Source organism: Cyclopterus lumpus, chromosome 21 (genome assembly GCF_009769545.1).
Source record: "Cyclopterus lumpus isolate fCycLum1 chromosome 21, fCycLum1.pri, whole genome shotgun sequence".
Taxonomy (NCBI): Eukaryota; Metazoa; Chordata; class Actinopteri; order Perciformes; family Cyclopteridae; genus Cyclopterus; species Cyclopterus lumpus.
Window position 1 is genome coordinate 6751288 of NC_046986.1, and position 17158 is coordinate 6768445.

General features: G+C 41.4%; 2 protein-coding genes and 1 long non-coding RNA gene across 4 annotated transcripts; 2 read left to right on the plus strand and 1 right to left on the minus strand.

Moving 5' to 3' along the window:
* The first annotated feature begins 44 nt into the window (after window positions 1-44).
* LOC117750047 (kalirin-like) lies at window positions 45-3974 on the plus strand. The gene is given in 8 exon segments (XM_034560911.1): window positions 45-402; window positions 698-859; window positions 1471-1549; window positions 1630-1681; window positions 1949-2097; window positions 2426-2564; window positions 2680-3013; window positions 3016-3974. Coding segments are annotated over 8 exon segments (1143 nt in total). The 5' UTR covers window positions 45-326; the 3' UTR covers window positions 3168-3974.
* A 4193-nt stretch (window positions 3975-8167) lies between these two features.
* On the minus strand, window positions 8168-10294 carry LOC117750055. Its single transcript, XR_004611761.1, has 3 exons — window positions 9806-10294; window positions 9558-9638; window positions 8168-9211 (listed from the first exon to the last, which is right to left on the minus strand). It is a non-coding gene; the product is annotated as an uncharacterized LOC117750055 (long non-coding RNA).
* A 265-nt stretch (window positions 10295-10559) lies between these two features.
* LOC117750043 (serine/threonine-protein kinase pim-1-like) lies at window positions 10560-17120 on the plus strand. Of its 2 annotated transcripts, none has more exons than XM_034560903.1 (12): window positions 10560-10710; window positions 11370-11495; window positions 11743-12108; window positions 12295-12538; window positions 12629-12852; window positions 12939-12991; window positions 13324-15465; window positions 15608-15792; window positions 15893-16150; window positions 16242-16422; window positions 16539-16700; window positions 16792-17120. In XM_034560903.1, the coding sequence occupies exons 7-12, from the start codon at window positions 14925-14927 to the stop codon at window positions 16881-16883; spliced, it is 1419 nt and encodes a 472-aa protein (XP_034416794.1). In that variant the 5' UTR covers window positions 10560-10710; window positions 11370-11495; window positions 11743-12108; window positions 12295-12538; window positions 12629-12852; window positions 12939-12991; window positions 13324-14924; the 3' UTR covers window positions 16884-17120. The 2 variants fall into 2 exon arrangements, with proteins under 2 accessions (XP_034416794.1, XP_034416795.1); XM_034560904.1 differs by having other exon boundaries at window positions 12295-12529.
* Window positions 17121-17158: the final 38 nt, after the last annotated feature.

The window sequence follows — 17158 nt, forward strand, 5'->3', positions numbered from 1 at the left end:
ATATATATATATATATTTTATTCATATATATATATATATATATATATATATATATTTCATGACTTGTGGGGACATAAATCGGTTAACATTGTGGGGACTGGCCTTCCTCACGGGGACAGATAAAGTAAATAATTACATTTTAGGGTCAACACTTAGTTTAACGTCTCCTGAACATGAATTTAAGTCAATGTAGTGTGTGTGTGTGTGTGTGTGTGTGTGAGAGAGAGAGAGAGAGAGAGTGATCGCCCCCCCCCCTCTCATCTCCTGCAGGTATCCCAGCATCCCCTGGGAGGCCGGTGGCCCAGGAGGGCAGCAGCACGGCGGTGATGATCCACTGGTCGCCTCCGGCTTCATCCGCTCACTGTGCCGTCAGCAGCTACACTGTGGAGTACCGACAGGAAGGTGTGTGTGTGTGTGGGGGGGAATTATTATTATTTATTTGGATCAATATGCAAAGAGGTTAAAAGTGTATTATGTAAATGTATACAACATTAAAATGTCTGTTTATGTTCTAACCCAGAGAAATACGTAATTTTTAATCGGATCCCTTCACTGCACGCGTCACGAATCAACTTATGATCCAGTTTTAAGCCAAATTGTTAGAATATGCCCCTCCTGTACGAGGAACTCTAAAGGACCACAACTCCCATGATGCCGCGCTGCTTCACCGCGTCTTTTCCTCCTCTCTCGCCCTCAGACTCGCTGCTCTGGCAGCAGGTGGCCAGCAGCAGAGAGGAGTGTGTTCAGGTCGACGCTCTGATCCCCGGAGGTCACTATCAGTTCAGAGTGAGAGCCTCCAACCGCTGGGGGGTCGGCCCGCCATCCGAGCCCTCAAATATGATCACGCTGCCCAGCACCAGTAAGTCCACACACACACACACACAAGGACATTACATTGACTTAAATTCATGTTCAGGAGACGTTAAACTAAGTGTTGACCCTAAAATGTAATGATTTACTTTATCTGTCCCCGTGAGGAAGGCCAGTCCCCACAATGTTAACCGATTTATGTCCCCACAAGTCATGAAAACACATGTGTGGAGAACATGGTTAGCTAAACAGCTAATCTTAATAATACAAACTATTTATAGATCAAAGCCGCTCACAGTAAAGACATATCCACAGTTTATTAGACTAAACTAAAAGTCGAATTGCCCGCTAACCCCTAGAGACTGTTATATATTGTTATATATAAATATTTATATATAACAATATATATTTATATAAATTTATATAAATATATATCTAACAATATATATTTATATATTTATATATCTAACAATATATATTTATATATTTATATATATAAATAAATATATATATATATCAATATATATATATATATATATATATATATATATATATTGTGTGGGACAGAACAAATGACATCCTATTGAAGAGAAAAAGCTCATGCCGTGTTGAAAATAAAAAGTGTTCACTCTTTAAAGCGTCCTCTCTCTCCCCGTCCAGACTCTGGGTACGATGGAACTGGGATCCAGTGGAAAGAGAACTTTGAGTCGACCTTCTCCGAGATCTGTGAGATTGGAAGGTAAACTGGTCGCAAACTACTGAGTTATTCATAGTTTTTTCTTTTAATTCAGCTTCTCTTGACTTTAATTGTGTCAACAGGGGGCGGTTTTCAGTGGTGAGAAAATGTCTCAACAAGTCTACAAAGAAAGAGGTATGGCACCCCCTGAAATAATGTAAAGTGTGTTTCAGTGTAAATAAAGTTATTACATTGTTACAATTAAATGTGTCTTTGATGTATCATAAGTTTAAATTTAGACTGCAGTTTGGTCTATTTTGGGGTTTCCAGATGCACGTAGATTATTTAAATTCCAGTGTATTTCATTATTGCACTATTAAGTGTTGATTTTCAGGTGCGTCGAGACCATTTAAAGGTACAGTGCCCGTGACGTAACCACCTGAACACTCTTCTTCTGTTCAGGTTGCGGTGAAGTTTGTGAGTAAGAAGATGCAGAAGAAGGAGCAGGTGGCTCATGAGGCGGACGTCCTCCAACACGTACAGCATCACCAGCTGGTGGCGCTGTTGGACACCTACGAGTCTCCCACCTCTCTGATGCTGATCCTGGAGCAGTACGTCTTGACTAAATTGTTGTTGAGCCTCTTTTTGTTGTTGTTTACTGTCCCTTTGTAATGCTTACGCATCTCTTTGTGGTCATTTTGTGTCACTTTCTAACTGTTTACTTTTGTTGTTGTTGGTATTTTGCATCTATTCGTAGTTGCTTTATGTCTTATAGTCACTTTGAGTCTCTTTGTGGTTGTTTTTTGGTTATTTTGGCCCTATTCAAAGTTTATGTGTTTGTCTTTTGCAGCCGTTTTGTTCCCTTTGCTGCACCGCTTACTTTAGATGACATTATTAAAGCTTTATCTACATGTTACTCAATGTGTGTTTGTGTGTCAGGCTGGAGGATGGTCGTTTACTTGATTACCTCGTCGCCCACGATGAGCTGATGGAGGAGAAGGTGGCGTTCTTCATCAGAGAGACACTCGAGGCCCTGCAGCACCTTCATACCTGCAGAGTGGTTCACCTGGATCTGAAGGTGAGAAGTGTGTGTGTGTGTGTGTGTGTGTGTGTGTGTGTGTGTGACTTGACCTGAGATCAATGAGTTTTTTTATGCCTTTTGAAATGACTGAATCCGTGCGTCTGCGCTGCAGCCTGAGAACATCATGGTGGACCTCCACTCTCCCACCCCGGGCATCAAGCTCATCGACCTCGGCGACGCCGTGCAGCTGTCCGCCCACCGCCGGTACGTCCACCTCCTGCTCGGGAACCCGGAGTTCGGCGCGCCCGAGCTCATCCGCGGGACGCCGGTCTCCGTCGCCACGGACGTGTGGAGCGTCGGCGTGCTGGCCTACGTGGCGCTCAGCGGCGTGTCCCCGTTCCTGGACGAGTCGCCGGAGGAGACCTGCGTCAACATCTGCCGCCTGGACTTCTGCTTCCCGGACGAGTACTTCCGCGATGTGAGCCAGGCGGCGAGGGACTTTGTGTCCTCGGCGCTACTTCCTGCCTGCAGCACCCGTGGGTGGGCCGCGGGGGTGCGCACGGCGGGGAGTACTCCAAGACGCCGCTGGACACGACGCGATTGACCGACGGAGACAGCTGCATGACGTGCGGCCCGTCACTAACATCAAAGGGCTGGTGAGCAGCAGCTTGGGCAACACGCTGTGACGGACAGGAGCTCCGAGTGTCACCCACAACAACACTGCTGTGTATTATAAGCATTTAATGATCTTTAGTATTTATTAATGTGTGAGTGGGGAAGGGATCTACGTCTTCATAAAGGACCACGAGGCCACTCTGTCGACCACTAAACTTAAAAGCAGAAGAAATAATTAAAATTCATGATAGTTTGATATTAATTGCAGACTAACACATTCATTTGATCTTTTGTTCCCCCGGTAACAACCATTAGACGTGAAGCAGGGCCCCATAAGCAGCCTAGAACCCCCATGAGAACCCAAAGAACCTCAAAGTTGAGGAAATTAGCATTTAGAAAAACACACTGTGAGCGGGCTTAATGTCAACATATTAGTTTATATTTGTAATGTTTATTTTTTCAGGGACAGATGTTATATTGGAGGCAGGAGACCATTGTGTTAAAGGGGGGGTAGTTTAATTCGGCCTGTTGCTCAGGGGCTCTGGGGCAACTGTCCCACGCTCTGCTAACATGTTGTAGCCAACGCGTCTGAACATATTTTTAAAAAAAAGCTTTTCGTGACACTTTGAGCCCACAGGAGTACAAAAATGGTAAAATCGCTAAAAGCAAAACCGCCAACGATGTCTTCGATCTGATTTTGTGTCACGAGAAACTCCCACGGAGGATTTAAAGCTGCAGTGTGCAGGTCATGGCGCCATCTAGAGGCGAGGTCGCAGATTGTAACCAACTGAAAGCGGGCGTGTCGGAGAACTACCGTGGCATGCTAAAGTTTGGTTTGGCCTTTCTGGGCTTCCGTAGGAAAAAACACAGCGGACTTAGTGGTCTTTTATGCAGATATATATATTTTTAAAAAAAAGGCTTTCTCTGGTAACAAATGCATAACAATTGGTAGTTTCAGGTGATTATACACATGAGTAAACATACTTATATCTATATTCTATTTCTGCAAACGGATAAACGTAAATGCAACAAAATGTTCCTTTTTTAATGAGTCTAAACTGGTTGAAAAGGAATCTGATGGAGTTGGTAAATGGCGGCTTAGTTGGGGTTCTTTTCCTGAGGTCGATGTTTCGCTAAAGATCGCTTTGCCTTTTTTTTTTGTTGAGAAAACTTCACGAATGAAATCCGGGTGCAACGAGCACGTTTTCCCCTCGATGGCGTGGATGTTACTCGTATCGATGCTCATGAATGTTCTTACGGTCCACATCTCCGCTAACGTTCATTCTACGTTCTCCTCGTTTGTCCAAGTCTCTCGTGGGAAATCCTCTCAACAAAAGTAATTATTTAATAAAGATTTAAGCATAACGGAAGGTTTGAAATGTTCGCCGTTTGCCCCGGAGCGACCCGGCCTACCCGCTGAAGTCGCTAAACAGCTGCTGGACTGTGCAGCGGCGGAGTTTACGCCGTGAATAGTGTTGTGAGTTTACATCCAAGTCACCGACGGATAGAAAGCTGAACTGTTGCCGTCATGAACCACAACGAACTGCAGTTGAGTGGGAAAAGACACAAAGAAATCACGGATTAACCTCGGAGAGCAAGACGATGGACTACACGGGAACACTACAATTTGATTGTTTCACTGTTTACAAAAAACATCAACTAAAAAAAGGTTAGGTAGTTTACAAAAATATGTAGAATAATCAGGGAATAGGGTTAGAAATCAGGTGAGAAATCTTGTTTTCTTGAACCCGAACCTGTTGAGAATTCTCCGTTTTCCGTTTGTACATTTTGTCTACCAGCCACTGTGTCGAGTAACCGATCAGAGTGTTCGGGTTCATTGATCTTGTAAAATAGTTAATGCGGCTGTTGAATCGGCCTCTGATTTAGACGGAAGAGTCCGTTTACTTGTCTTGTTTCTACTGATGAATGTACAAAAAAAAAGAAAAAGAAATGTAGAATGTGTTCTGCCGTCACAAGTGCTGTCCTCTGCTTTCACCAAAATGCTTTCACAATGCCCCCTTTCTGGACATTTTGCACCCCACCCCGCGAGCATTTAGTGCGCCGCAATAGTTAGCATTTATTTTCATGCAGCCGGGGATGCAGAATGGTGCAAATGTAAGCAAGCCACACCGTCTACAACAGCCATGCAAGTCTAGGGCTGGGTATCGGCCCGAAATAACCCAGAACCAAGTAGTACCCAAACTACCTGCATTTGATCCTTTTAGGAGACAGATCTGGGCAAATATAAATATATATATATATATATATATATATATATATATATTACTAGCGATACCCAGCCCTACATGCAAATCTCAAATTGTTATACTTTTGTGTTTTCATTGCAGCCGCAATGAGATCTGTTCAGGTACCCGTGAAACAGCCGTGTTTCATCTCAGTTTCGCCTCCTCAAAGGGAAAAATGCAACAGAGCGACATGTTTTAATCATCTCCTTATACTCAGAGAATACTTTGTGTTGTTAAAAATAAACATGAAAAGTACTTGCTGGTTACAAGTTACTGCTAAATGTACTGTGAAGTAGCTGATGGTGCTTGTAGTTGACCAGATTAGTGCAGAAATCATCAGTCTTTACGTTTTTATTTATTTTTAAACTGATTCCATAATCAATATTAGTTGCAGCTCAACAGAAAGACAGTTGTTGGTTTTCATCTTTGGAGACGTATATTGAATAAATAAGTCAAACAAATAATCATATAAATAGATACGATCAAATTATTAAATTTAACCATGAAATACTGAAATAATCCAATTAGTTACTAATTGATAAAGTGGCTTAAAGTGTGAATCAGGTGAAATGGCAAAAGAAAATCACACATGGTCATAAGCTTTGTGATCATGAAAAGGTACATATTACGTATATTACATTTTGTATTATCAATACAATACATACAATGTATAATGTCTTATTCATTTAATATTAGGGTCTCTGGGCCTCCGTACAACTTTTTCTTTTGCTGCGTGATTCAGAGTAGATTCTCTTAGAAGGAACACACTCACTGCCTTCAGTTCATGACAACAAAGGTGCTTTAAAACAAATCATAACTTTCTAACAATCGAAGGTAATCCTGAATTCCTGAAGTGAGCAAATGGACGTGAACGAGGCCCAAAAAGCAGAATTCGGTTGCAGTTCTAAGGTCCCGAAACGGGAAACAGGTCCGGGTCTCTGCTGGTTTCATTTATCTTTCAAAGAGCCGGATTCCTTTCAGGATTTCATCCTTTTCGTTGACATTTCAAATGACAAAGTCAAATCTGCATTCTAGCATTTTAGCATTAGCACTCTTCTTCCTGAGGTACAAAAATACTCTATATTTCAACAAAACACCTGAATACTTCAGCTTTTCAGAGGTCTGTACATCTGTCTTGTTAAAAGTTGTTAATAGTTTCCCGTAAAGACGACCGTTTTTTTCTAAAATTCCCGTCTGCCCATCTGAAATTAAACTGGTCAAATATAATTATATTGAAATACAAAACGTTGCGTAGCTCAGCTGAGACGTTTTCTACCAAGATGGTACCATCTTAAAAATGTCGGGTAACAAATATATTAGCAACAAAACATACAAAGGAACTAACGGCTAACGTTTAAAAACGAGGACCGCAGGCCGGATTAAAACATATGGAGAGAGTCGTCTCCCTCCTCCTGAGAGTCAGAGCTCACCCGGGTTGCCAGGTTGAGCACTCAACTTAAAGTGGAGATTTGAAGTAAACAGAAAAGATGGTTTCTATAAGATAAGATGGATAGATAGCTGGGATGGGCATGAGTAACGTTACCCGGGTACTCAATGTGGGCGTAAACATTCTGGCCTTAGCATTGATGTCAAAGAAGCTAGTATTTCAACTTTTCCTTGTCATGGTCATTGTATGATTTAACACAGTAATATGTTGCATATTGTTCCTTTTTATAGTACCAAGACCAGGTAAGAGAAGGGGCGTAACCCTGGTAACGAGGGGTGTTAAAGGACACCAGGAAGTAAATGTCAAGGCAGGTGTTGGAAAGAGAAATAAACGGCCACAGGTGACGGCCAAGGGGAATAGAAGACTCCTCATTTCCTACATAATTATTACTCTGAATCTATAAAAAATAATGGACATTGTATCAAATGAAGTATAAAGTTGCAGAAAATTAAAACACTTGAGTAAAGTAGCAGAAACACACAAGTATTATTGCGGTCAGGTGACCCTGCTGTCTTATTAAACCCTCTAATCACACCTTTTACATTCTAGACACTCCGATCTTCTGGCTGAAACAATCCCACAATGCATCTGCCATGGCCTGGCGAGCCGCGTAGCACCGTGGCAGCCCCCCCCCCCCCTCCATAGAGAAACGTTATGCTTCTGTGTAGGCTGCCTCTTCTTACTCCATAGACCTGCTGGTTTGTTACTCTTTGCTAATAAAGAACCTGCTTGTTTGTAGTTTCCTGTCTCATTGTAAAAGGTGTGTGTGTGTGTGTGTGTGCATATGTGTCCACTGGGTGGCGCCATAGCACGATAGAAATGTCAACAGTATACTGGGTGGATGCACTGGCGTCATAATTCTTTACTGGTTGAAGACCTCCAAGATGGCTGCCTCGGTGCGTCTCGTGTTGTTTTTGTCTAAAATTCCAGTTTTCTGCTGTGGAGCTCTTCCACCAGAGATGATGCTCATGAACGTCAGGCTAACGACGCTGCTGAACTACTGCACTGCAAAAAAGGAATTTCAAGAAAGTATAAAAAGCCTTGTATCAAGAAAATAAGTCTTATTTTTTGCCCAAAAAGAATATTAATCTTGTCAAGCATGTTTTGATTAGAAACATTATCTCATTTTAAGAAAGTATGCCTTACTTTTTCTTGATAAGATATACCAGCTAATTTTGAGCTAGAATGAACCAGAAACAGACTATAACAATGTTTTACAATAAAACCCAGTGCAGTGACAAGATTATTTGCCTTATTTTAAGAATAAGACCATTTGCACAACTTCTCAATTTAAGAATTCCATGAAACAAGGACAATTCAAGTTTTTTTTAAATTATTATTATTATTTCCATTGCAGGGCAGAACCTGCTGCTTCATATCCAACATATTAAGATGACAGCAGACTTGTCTATACAACACACAACATAATACAAATAACCATGCTGAATGAAAACTGCATGGCCCATAAACAAAACAAAATGAAAAAATGGCCCAATTGCATCCTGAATCACAAAAGAACATGCAGTATCCTGCAGCATCGGCATCTGACTGCTAACTGATTGTTCATCTGAAGAAGAAAGAATCATGAAACAACAACATTTGACGGTCAAGAAGCACAGTTTGTGGCACATAATGTTAACACATTAAACAGTGCGCCTTTTACAGTCCATCAGATGAGGCTCTGTGTAGCCCAAGCACATCTCCCAGATAATATTTTGTAGGGACATATGTCACATCCTTGTGAGTATAACTATAATATGGAGTGAAATCTACCAGATTATCAGATGCTATGAGTTCAGTTGCTTGTGCCATGTTTGGAATCTCTATTGTATATGCCATGTAATTTCCATCATAGCGAACATTAGTATATAACAATATAATGATGAGTTAATTACATAGATATTGCTCACAAGTCCAAACTCAGGTAAAGCAGAGGGCCGGGCGGAAAATAAAGGGTGCGATTTCATGAGCTCTCCATCTATGATGTCATACAGATAACCACCACTTGTGTATTTTTGCAGCTGATCTATCATTTCTAAAACTTTTGGATGGGACAATAACTGTTCTAAACTTTTAATCAGAGGTACGTAATGAAAACATTTTGTTATTGTGGAGAGGACCCTTTTTGTCCCTTTTTTCTGCAAGCAGGCAGTATACCCAACAGAAACCTCCTCTGACTCCACAAAATTGAAATGTTCCTTAATCACGTTGTCCTGCCTGTATGTTGTTGCAAGAGAGGAAAATGGATCCTCAATCCGGTCGAATACTGCCATTGCTTCCTTTTCAAGTTCACTTCCTTGATGTTGCTGGAATACAGTTTGTAGCTGACTCCTCAGATTAGTCACCAACAGGGCTTGATATTGCTGCATTGCTGCCACAACATCATTCACACCTCTCTGAAAAAACAAGCAAATTAAATCCAAACAGTCCAGTTTTAAAATTGTTTAGCACACAATCTCTTTTATAAATAATAAAAAATATTAATAAGAGTAGCATCAATACAATGATGCTTTTCAACGAATTGATAAGGCATTATTAAAATTAAATTCAAAATATGAAATTATCCTAACTAGATAGCAGAGAGCAAATACAAGGCATTATTAAAAATGAAATCTCATGGAGATACAAGTTAAGTTGCAGCTAAGGGAGACTAAATAACTGTAAACTGACTTGGATTTGACATGCAGATCATCAACAGAGCCACAGATGAAAGGAATGTAATAATGTTGTATGTAGACAAACCTGTGAAAGATGGTGTTTTTCTCTTGCAGTCAACATAATAGCAGTAGCTTGTCTGGTCAGAGTGTTACGCCTGATGTCATCCTTAAAAAAAAGAACGTATAATAAAACACACTGTTGCCACAAACACTGATATGCAGTGATAAAATAGCATGTTATGACAATCCAGTTGAGATTTGTTTTGAAATGGTGAGACATAAAAAGATTGATAATAAAGCTTAGCTGTGTACTGAAGGAAACAACAGACTTACCTCTGACTGACATGATGCAGAAGAGTCTACAGCAGGACATGACCCAACAGTCATTACATCTTGCACCCTGTTGTCCACCACTGCTTCATCCGTTTGATGCTCTCTCAGCTGGCCTGTATGCCCAGGCATTCACCGCTGAAGAGGCTTCCGGGCCTGCTGTTGACCTCTCTCTCCGTGAGTTGCTGCTGCCACTTTCCAGGTGTTCGTGGTGGTTTCTTCTAATGTGATACCATAGCGAGTTGTAGACTCGATACTCTTTGGTGCATCCATCAATTCCACAAACAACGCGAAAATCTGGCTGCGACTATGAGCAGTATTAATATGACTCAATAAAGATTTGAGAGTGAGAGCCACGAACACAAAGCAAATAACACAGCGCCAAATCATTTCCCCCGTTTTTAGCTAGCAGTTAGCTAGCAGTTAGCTAGCAGTTAGCTAGCAGTTAGCTAGCAGTTAGCTAGCAGTTAGCTAGCAGTTAGCTAGCAGTTAGCTAGCCGTTAGCTAGCAGTTAGCTAGCAGTTAGCCCCTGCTCTGTCTGACCCGTCTGAACCATGACCTGGAACGTACCATAATTCAGTGTCTTATGACGGCAAAAACGACTTACCATTTATCAATTATCAAATGAGTGTGACTCGATTTTAATCATTATAAAGTAATATGAACTTATTTAGATGAATATAATTTGTATAAATGCAAAATAAACTCATTTAGGCGGAGTGCCCACCCCCGCTCCCTCTTGGAAGATGGTGCAATCCACCCTGTCGCGCTTCTTTTTTTTTGGAGTCCGTTGCAATTTTAATGAACTAGGCCTATGCAGCAGCTATTCCGGAGGTCACCTGCTGCTGCTCGACATTTATGTCAAAAGATGGACAAACTGGACGAGGTTGCAATCGCCACACTCAGAGGTATGCTACAGGGGTTACTTTTATGTTGTGCTGCCGTTGTTTAGCTACCTATCTTAATGATTTGCTAATGGGCTAAAGTTTAGCAGCTAGCTAATCTACATCAAAAAAACGTCTGGTGTTGCATTATGATTCCCATCTAGAAATAGGTTCAGTCTAATTAAGCTTTGGTTCCATTTTGTAAATGCTGAAAAAACAGCAACACCTGGTTGTAAAACATTACGGGTTAATTGATTAAGCAGTGCACATGCCCAGGCAGGAGCCGGAGCCATTGGAAGCTCTTTTGCGTGCACAGGACCCGGTTCAAGGCTCCTGAGTTTAATCTGTATGCTAACGCCTTTGTTTAAAGGTGCCATTTGTGGTGCCAATTGTCCATCAAGCTTTACAAAATATATTAACTGACGTGAAATGTGAATGCATTGTATCTAGCAAGGCTCTATTGTCACTCTTACTGTAGTTTGCATGGCTTCAACATCTGTACCGGTAATTTATAAATGCTGTCAAATTCACTGTCAAAAAATAGGAAACATTTGTAAAATGTCCAAACAGTGCTTATTGTACAACGGGTGTTGGCAAAATGTCCTCACCTGCTATGTTAAAATCTGAGGGAATTCAATGATAACCTTTGTTTCTTGGCCCTGACTAACTGTTCTATATTCCAGCTGCTAATATTGGAGAAGACTTACTCCCCTCGCTTTCCCGAGACGACATCAAAGACCTCTTTCCTGGTCCTGAAAATTTCTTGAGGCGGCGGGCTATATGGCTTTTTTGTAAATAAAGATGAAAAGGTCAGGTTTGTCTTTCACAGTGCAACACAACTGTTTAACAGTACAACATTTTTCCAATATCACAGTTTAAATCTGGTTCATATACATAAATATGTCATTAGTTTAGACATGTCTGCTTTGAGTCCATTTCAACAGTGGATATTAAATAAAAATGTTTTTTTAATCCCCCAAATTATAATGCTTAAACTAACAAGTAAGAACATACTATGACAAAGTTACACAATAAATGTTTGTAAATGTGTTTTAGGTGGATACTGCTCCCGAAATTCAGCAATCACCCCCCACTGGAGGCAGTGACTTTTCAAAAGAGGAGGCCAATACTTCTAAATGTGTGACTATGTCAAACCCAGAATACATAGTCTTCACAGACAGTGAGCTTGAACAGGTGCGACGCTCCTACTTTGAACAGAAACGGCTGGGGACCGAGCACAATGTGACCCTATCCAAGGAGCTCTTCTGCCGACTCATAAGAAACACTATGACTAACATGATCTCCATCGCAAGAGCCACAGAGGACTCCAGATACCCCACCAAACATGAGGTGAATGCCATGGCAAAGCGACTGGTGGATTACTATCCAATGATAAAAGACGGGTCATCAAACAATGAGTGGGTGAGTAGATTTTGTTAATTTTGCTTGTTGCTGGTATGTGTTAATACTGAGATTTATGTTCAAACAGTGCGAAATCGTGACAGAAAGTTCAAATGGAGCAAGACATTGCCGAAAGCTATAATTAGAATATAAGAAAGTTTGAGCCTATTGTCTTTTTTTTCAATGTTAACTATGTATGCCTCGCAGGAGCATGTTGCCAAAAAGCTCATGAAGAGACTCTCAAATGTCAGAAGTCCAAAGAAGGCCAAAGGTCCTCCTTCCAAGAAACCACGACAAGAAGTCAGTTCAGATGTTGCAACTACTGACTATGACGAAGATTCCAGTACATCCACCATTATTCTGGAATGGTCACCTGTTAGTCCCATGGGCATCCCAGTAGATCTGTCACCTAGAACCAGCACCCCAGCGCAGAACAACAGTGGTGAAGAATGTATGTATTACATTTAATTTGTCAGTTTTACTTGTTAGTTTGGAAATCTCATGTCCCCTTTCCACCATAACATTCCTGTAATGTCTTCAGCTTGTTCAGTTGACATCATGGACAGCCAGAAAATCCAAGCAAGACACTACAAGACCCTCCAAGAAATGTACAAGTCCAAAAAGCCAAACAAAGCTGCGGTAACTCATTTGCTGAACATGGAATTTGAGTCTCGAAGACGCTTCATCACCTCTGATGTTTTAAAGGAGCAAGACAGAGCAACAAAGATTCTAGAGGCTTACCCTTGTTTCAGAGAACTGGATCATGTAAGTAATGTTGTTGTTTTTTTTGAAGAAGAAGTCATCAGAATGTACTTTTTTTTTTAAATTATTTATCTGAATCTATTTTTCAGGTGTTGGATGAGCTGCAGCGAATCATCCAACCGACCAACTCCCAGTCCTAGCGGTGAGATTTACAGACTTACTGAAACATTTCTTAATATGTTACAGTTTTTCAGGCATACATTTTATGTTAGGTTTAGTTACTTTGAGATAAACTTTTATCATTTCAAAAGCTCCAAAGGGGAAGTGTTTTCCATAGTGTACTTAATGTAGTACTAACATCATTGGAACTAGCTGTGCATTCAGCATTTGCAGTGGGCTTAATGCTGAGGGGTTACTATGACTGTGTGTTTTAAAGTACAATATGATTTCACTAATGTCCTAGTCCTGTCCTGTCCAAGTTTATGTTACTTGCAATGTTTTTTCTAATCTTCTTGATTTATTTGTGTCATCTAGACTTCCGAGGATCCTAATGGTTTCATGCAGCAGCGACCCCTGTCTTCTCCGGTTCTGCTCGTTTCTGAGGACAACTGCATGATCGCCTTCGGAAAAACACCTGTGACCACCTTCACCATGGACAGACTTAATGAGGGACTTCTCTACGTCATGGCATATTACTATGCCCTGCACATGACCTACCCCAAGTGCATTTCTACACTACTGTCAGTACTGCAGACAGAGGTACTTCAAGATTCAATTCATGAGCAGGATTTGACCCCTCACTACACAAAAGCAATGGGTGAGTGGAAGTCATTCAGTGAGTGAGTCCCTTTGTCCATCACTCTGCCCCACTCTTCCTGTTGCAAGACTTTCAAAGAAAGTTGATGTTCTGTTTTAAAAAAAAAGTTCATCACAGTTAGGCACATTTGTTGGTGAGATTGAAAACCTTTCCTGTGGGATAATATGCAACATGGTGTTTATTGCTGTAGTATGCTGCTACAATAACTGATGGGTTTTTTTGATAGTGGGGTTTAAATCAAAACTGGCTTTTCAATCTGTTAGATTATGATAGCTCTGGAATGTGGAAGTCGTCCTTTTTTGGATGTTGAGTTAAGCAATTGTATTGCAAAGTTAATAAAAAAATATTAAATGAGAAAGTTTTGGTGTCTTGATTTAAGACAACATTACTTATATTTGTTATGCTGTTTTAAGAAATGATGTCTTATTTTAACTACTTTTATGCTCATTATCAATCCCAGATTAAGGTGTCAAATCTTGAATTTAATTTAGTCAAGAGACTTAAATTCTAATTTTAAGTAACTTACTATTAAACTAGGGTTTTTTCATTGCTTGTTTTAGAAGAATTCGGCTTAATTTAAGATTTTGCCTTCCAGCACCTCTACAGCTCACTAGTTAACACTTTATATCTTATTTGTTTAACCCTCTGGAGTCGATATTTTTCGTTGTTTATGCAACGGTTATATTCATATCTTCGTGGTAAAACGGCACAGAAATATGAGCCAAGAGCTTGGACGTGACGTTTGTGTCGAGCTCCGCCCTTCAACATAATTTGTGGAATCGTGTGTCCGTCAATATTTTGTGCGAATGAATTTTTAATAAATCAGCTTTAGGGCCAAATTACCTCTTTACACTGTGCCTAAAGACAATATTGCTTCATTATATAGATAGCTGCAATTTTTGATTGTATAACATATGTGTATGTATCAAATGCAAGTGCCTTTTAAAAAGGTGAATTTAAGAAATTCATAAAAGAGTACATTTTATTAGTTTGGAGTAAAGCCAGCCAGAATCAGTATTAAGTATTGTATGCTTATACACATAGTATGGTATGCATTGTATAAATGTATTCAGTGGACACCTCCATTTTTACTTATAAACTGTACACACAGAATTTACTCTAAACCCTCATTTGCATATTCCGGAACACGGTGATGTCACAGACTGTGGCCTCATGGAACCCTTCATCAAAGGCACAGCCATAGAACTCAGTGGCAGCTCCCCTATATATACCTTATTAATATTATTAGTATATGATATTGCCTTACAGGAACAAGCACTATCTTTGTTAGAAAAGTCTTCAGCAGTCTTCAGGTGTAATGTCTAAAGTATTAGGAAAGCTCTTCAAAGCTGAGGAGAAGGACGTCGTCCCTGGAGAAGGGAATACAGCAGTAATGCAAGATGAGGAAAGCCCACAGAGGGGGGACAGCAGGAGACTGGACCCCATCCTGGACCTCATCCCCCGTAAAGATGAGTTGACTTCCAGTTCAGAGGACATTAGTGTCGTCCCTGGAGGACTAAAGAGGAAAAGAACAGAAGATGGGGAAATCCTACAAAGGGAGAAAAGCAGGAGACTGGACCCCATGCTGGACCCCATGCTGGACCCCATCCCGGACCCCATCCTGGACCTCATCCTGGACCCCATGCTGGACCCCATCCTGGACCTCATCCCCTGTGAATATGAGTTTCCGTCCACCTCAGAGGACATTAGTGTCGTCCCTGGAGGACTAAAGAGGAAACGAACAGAAGATGGGGAAATCCTACAAAGGGAGAAAAGCAGGAGACTGGACCCCATCCTGGACCCCATGCTGGACCCCATCCTCTGTAACGATGAGTTGCCGTCCACCTCAGAGGACACTGGTAAGCTATACCCCCATATTTGAACTATTATTCTGCTATAAATGGTTTAAGAGACATCGAATGATCGTCATGTGTTGTTGTCCTTGTTCGTGTTGTGATTGTCAGTAAATTCATGTTGTGATGTTTTTTCTCTCATCTCTAGAAAGCAGAAACCCACCCGAGGCGGCTCTGAGCGCGAGAAGCGCCGATGATGGACCGGTTCAGAAGGACGACCTAGTTCCAGACCCGTCAGCCATGTTTAAGGCCAAGTACCAGCAGCAGGAGAAACTTGGCGAAGGAGGATATGGATGCGTGTATGCTGGCTATCGCAGAGAGGATAATCTTCCTGTAAGTTTTTCACATGTTCTTTCACACACATACATACACACACACACACACAGTACGGTCAGGAAGTGTAACCAAAAAGTCTTGTTTGTATCACCCCTAGGTCGCCATCAAGCATATTATGATAGACGAAGAGCTCCTCTTTCACGAAGACAGTGATGGGCTCCAGATCCCCATGGAGGTCGCTGTCCTAAGGAAGCTAGAGGCCCAATCAGAGCAGCATTCAGCATCCATTGACCTACTGGACTGGTATGTTGTGGACCAGGAGCTGATCCTGGTGCTGGAGAGACCGATGCCGGCCGTAGACCTCTTCGACTACATTCAAGACAAAGGAGGCTACTTGAAGGAAAAGGAAGCTAAGGTAAGCTGCTGTAGTCATCTCAGTCACAACCATGAAAACATGTCCAAGCATCCTCCTCTCTGACCCCTCAACTCTCTTTTTTGTCTTTCAGATTATAATGAAGCAGTTGGTGGATGCAGCCATTGACCTCCAGGAGAAGCACATTTTCCACCGGGACATCAAGACGGAAAATCTCCTTATTGAGACCGGCATGAAGTTGCCACGAGTTCGCGTCATCGACTTCGGTCTGAGCTGCTTCAGCGAAGAAGACGACGTCTATAGCACCTTCTATGGTAAGAAGTCCAGTTTTACTCCTGCTCTTTATTAACTTCACCCATCGGTGACTTTTACATTGAAACAAAGCTCTTCCTCCTCCTCACTCTCTTTTCATTATGTCTTTATATTTTAGGTACTGACGTCCCCCCAGAGTGGGCCAGTCGGCAGGAATACAAAGCCGGACCCACGACAGTATTCCAGATAGGAATGGTCCTGTTCTACATGCGAAAAAAGGTGTCATTTAGACCGGGGATGACCTTTGTGAAGCTGAATGAGACCAAGTGGCTTTCCAAAAGTAAGAAAAACATAAACACAAAAATCTGTTCATTTGAGTTCACGTTGCGATGGATCACATGACCTCACCCATTCTTCTCCTTTCTCTACAGATGGCAAAGATTTCTTTAAGGCGTGTATATGTGAGGACCCGGATACTCGTTTCACCCTGGACCAGCTGAAGCATCACCGGTGGCTGAGATAGTATCACACACACACACATGCATGTCATAATTTACATTTAATCCCTTTAGCCCTCCATTTATTTATATATGGGCAGACTGGCCAGGAGCCGAGGCGCTGCCCAAACCGTGACATTGTTCAAAATCTGGCATTTCCCTGTTGGACAGGAGAAATATTACCTTAAATACCATAATAGCTGCGGGCCTCAAATAATCTCTACTATAAAGGGCCGGTCTCGTCATTTCAAGTCAAGATGACTCGAAAGATCTGATCAATACACGATTCAGCCAATCACGT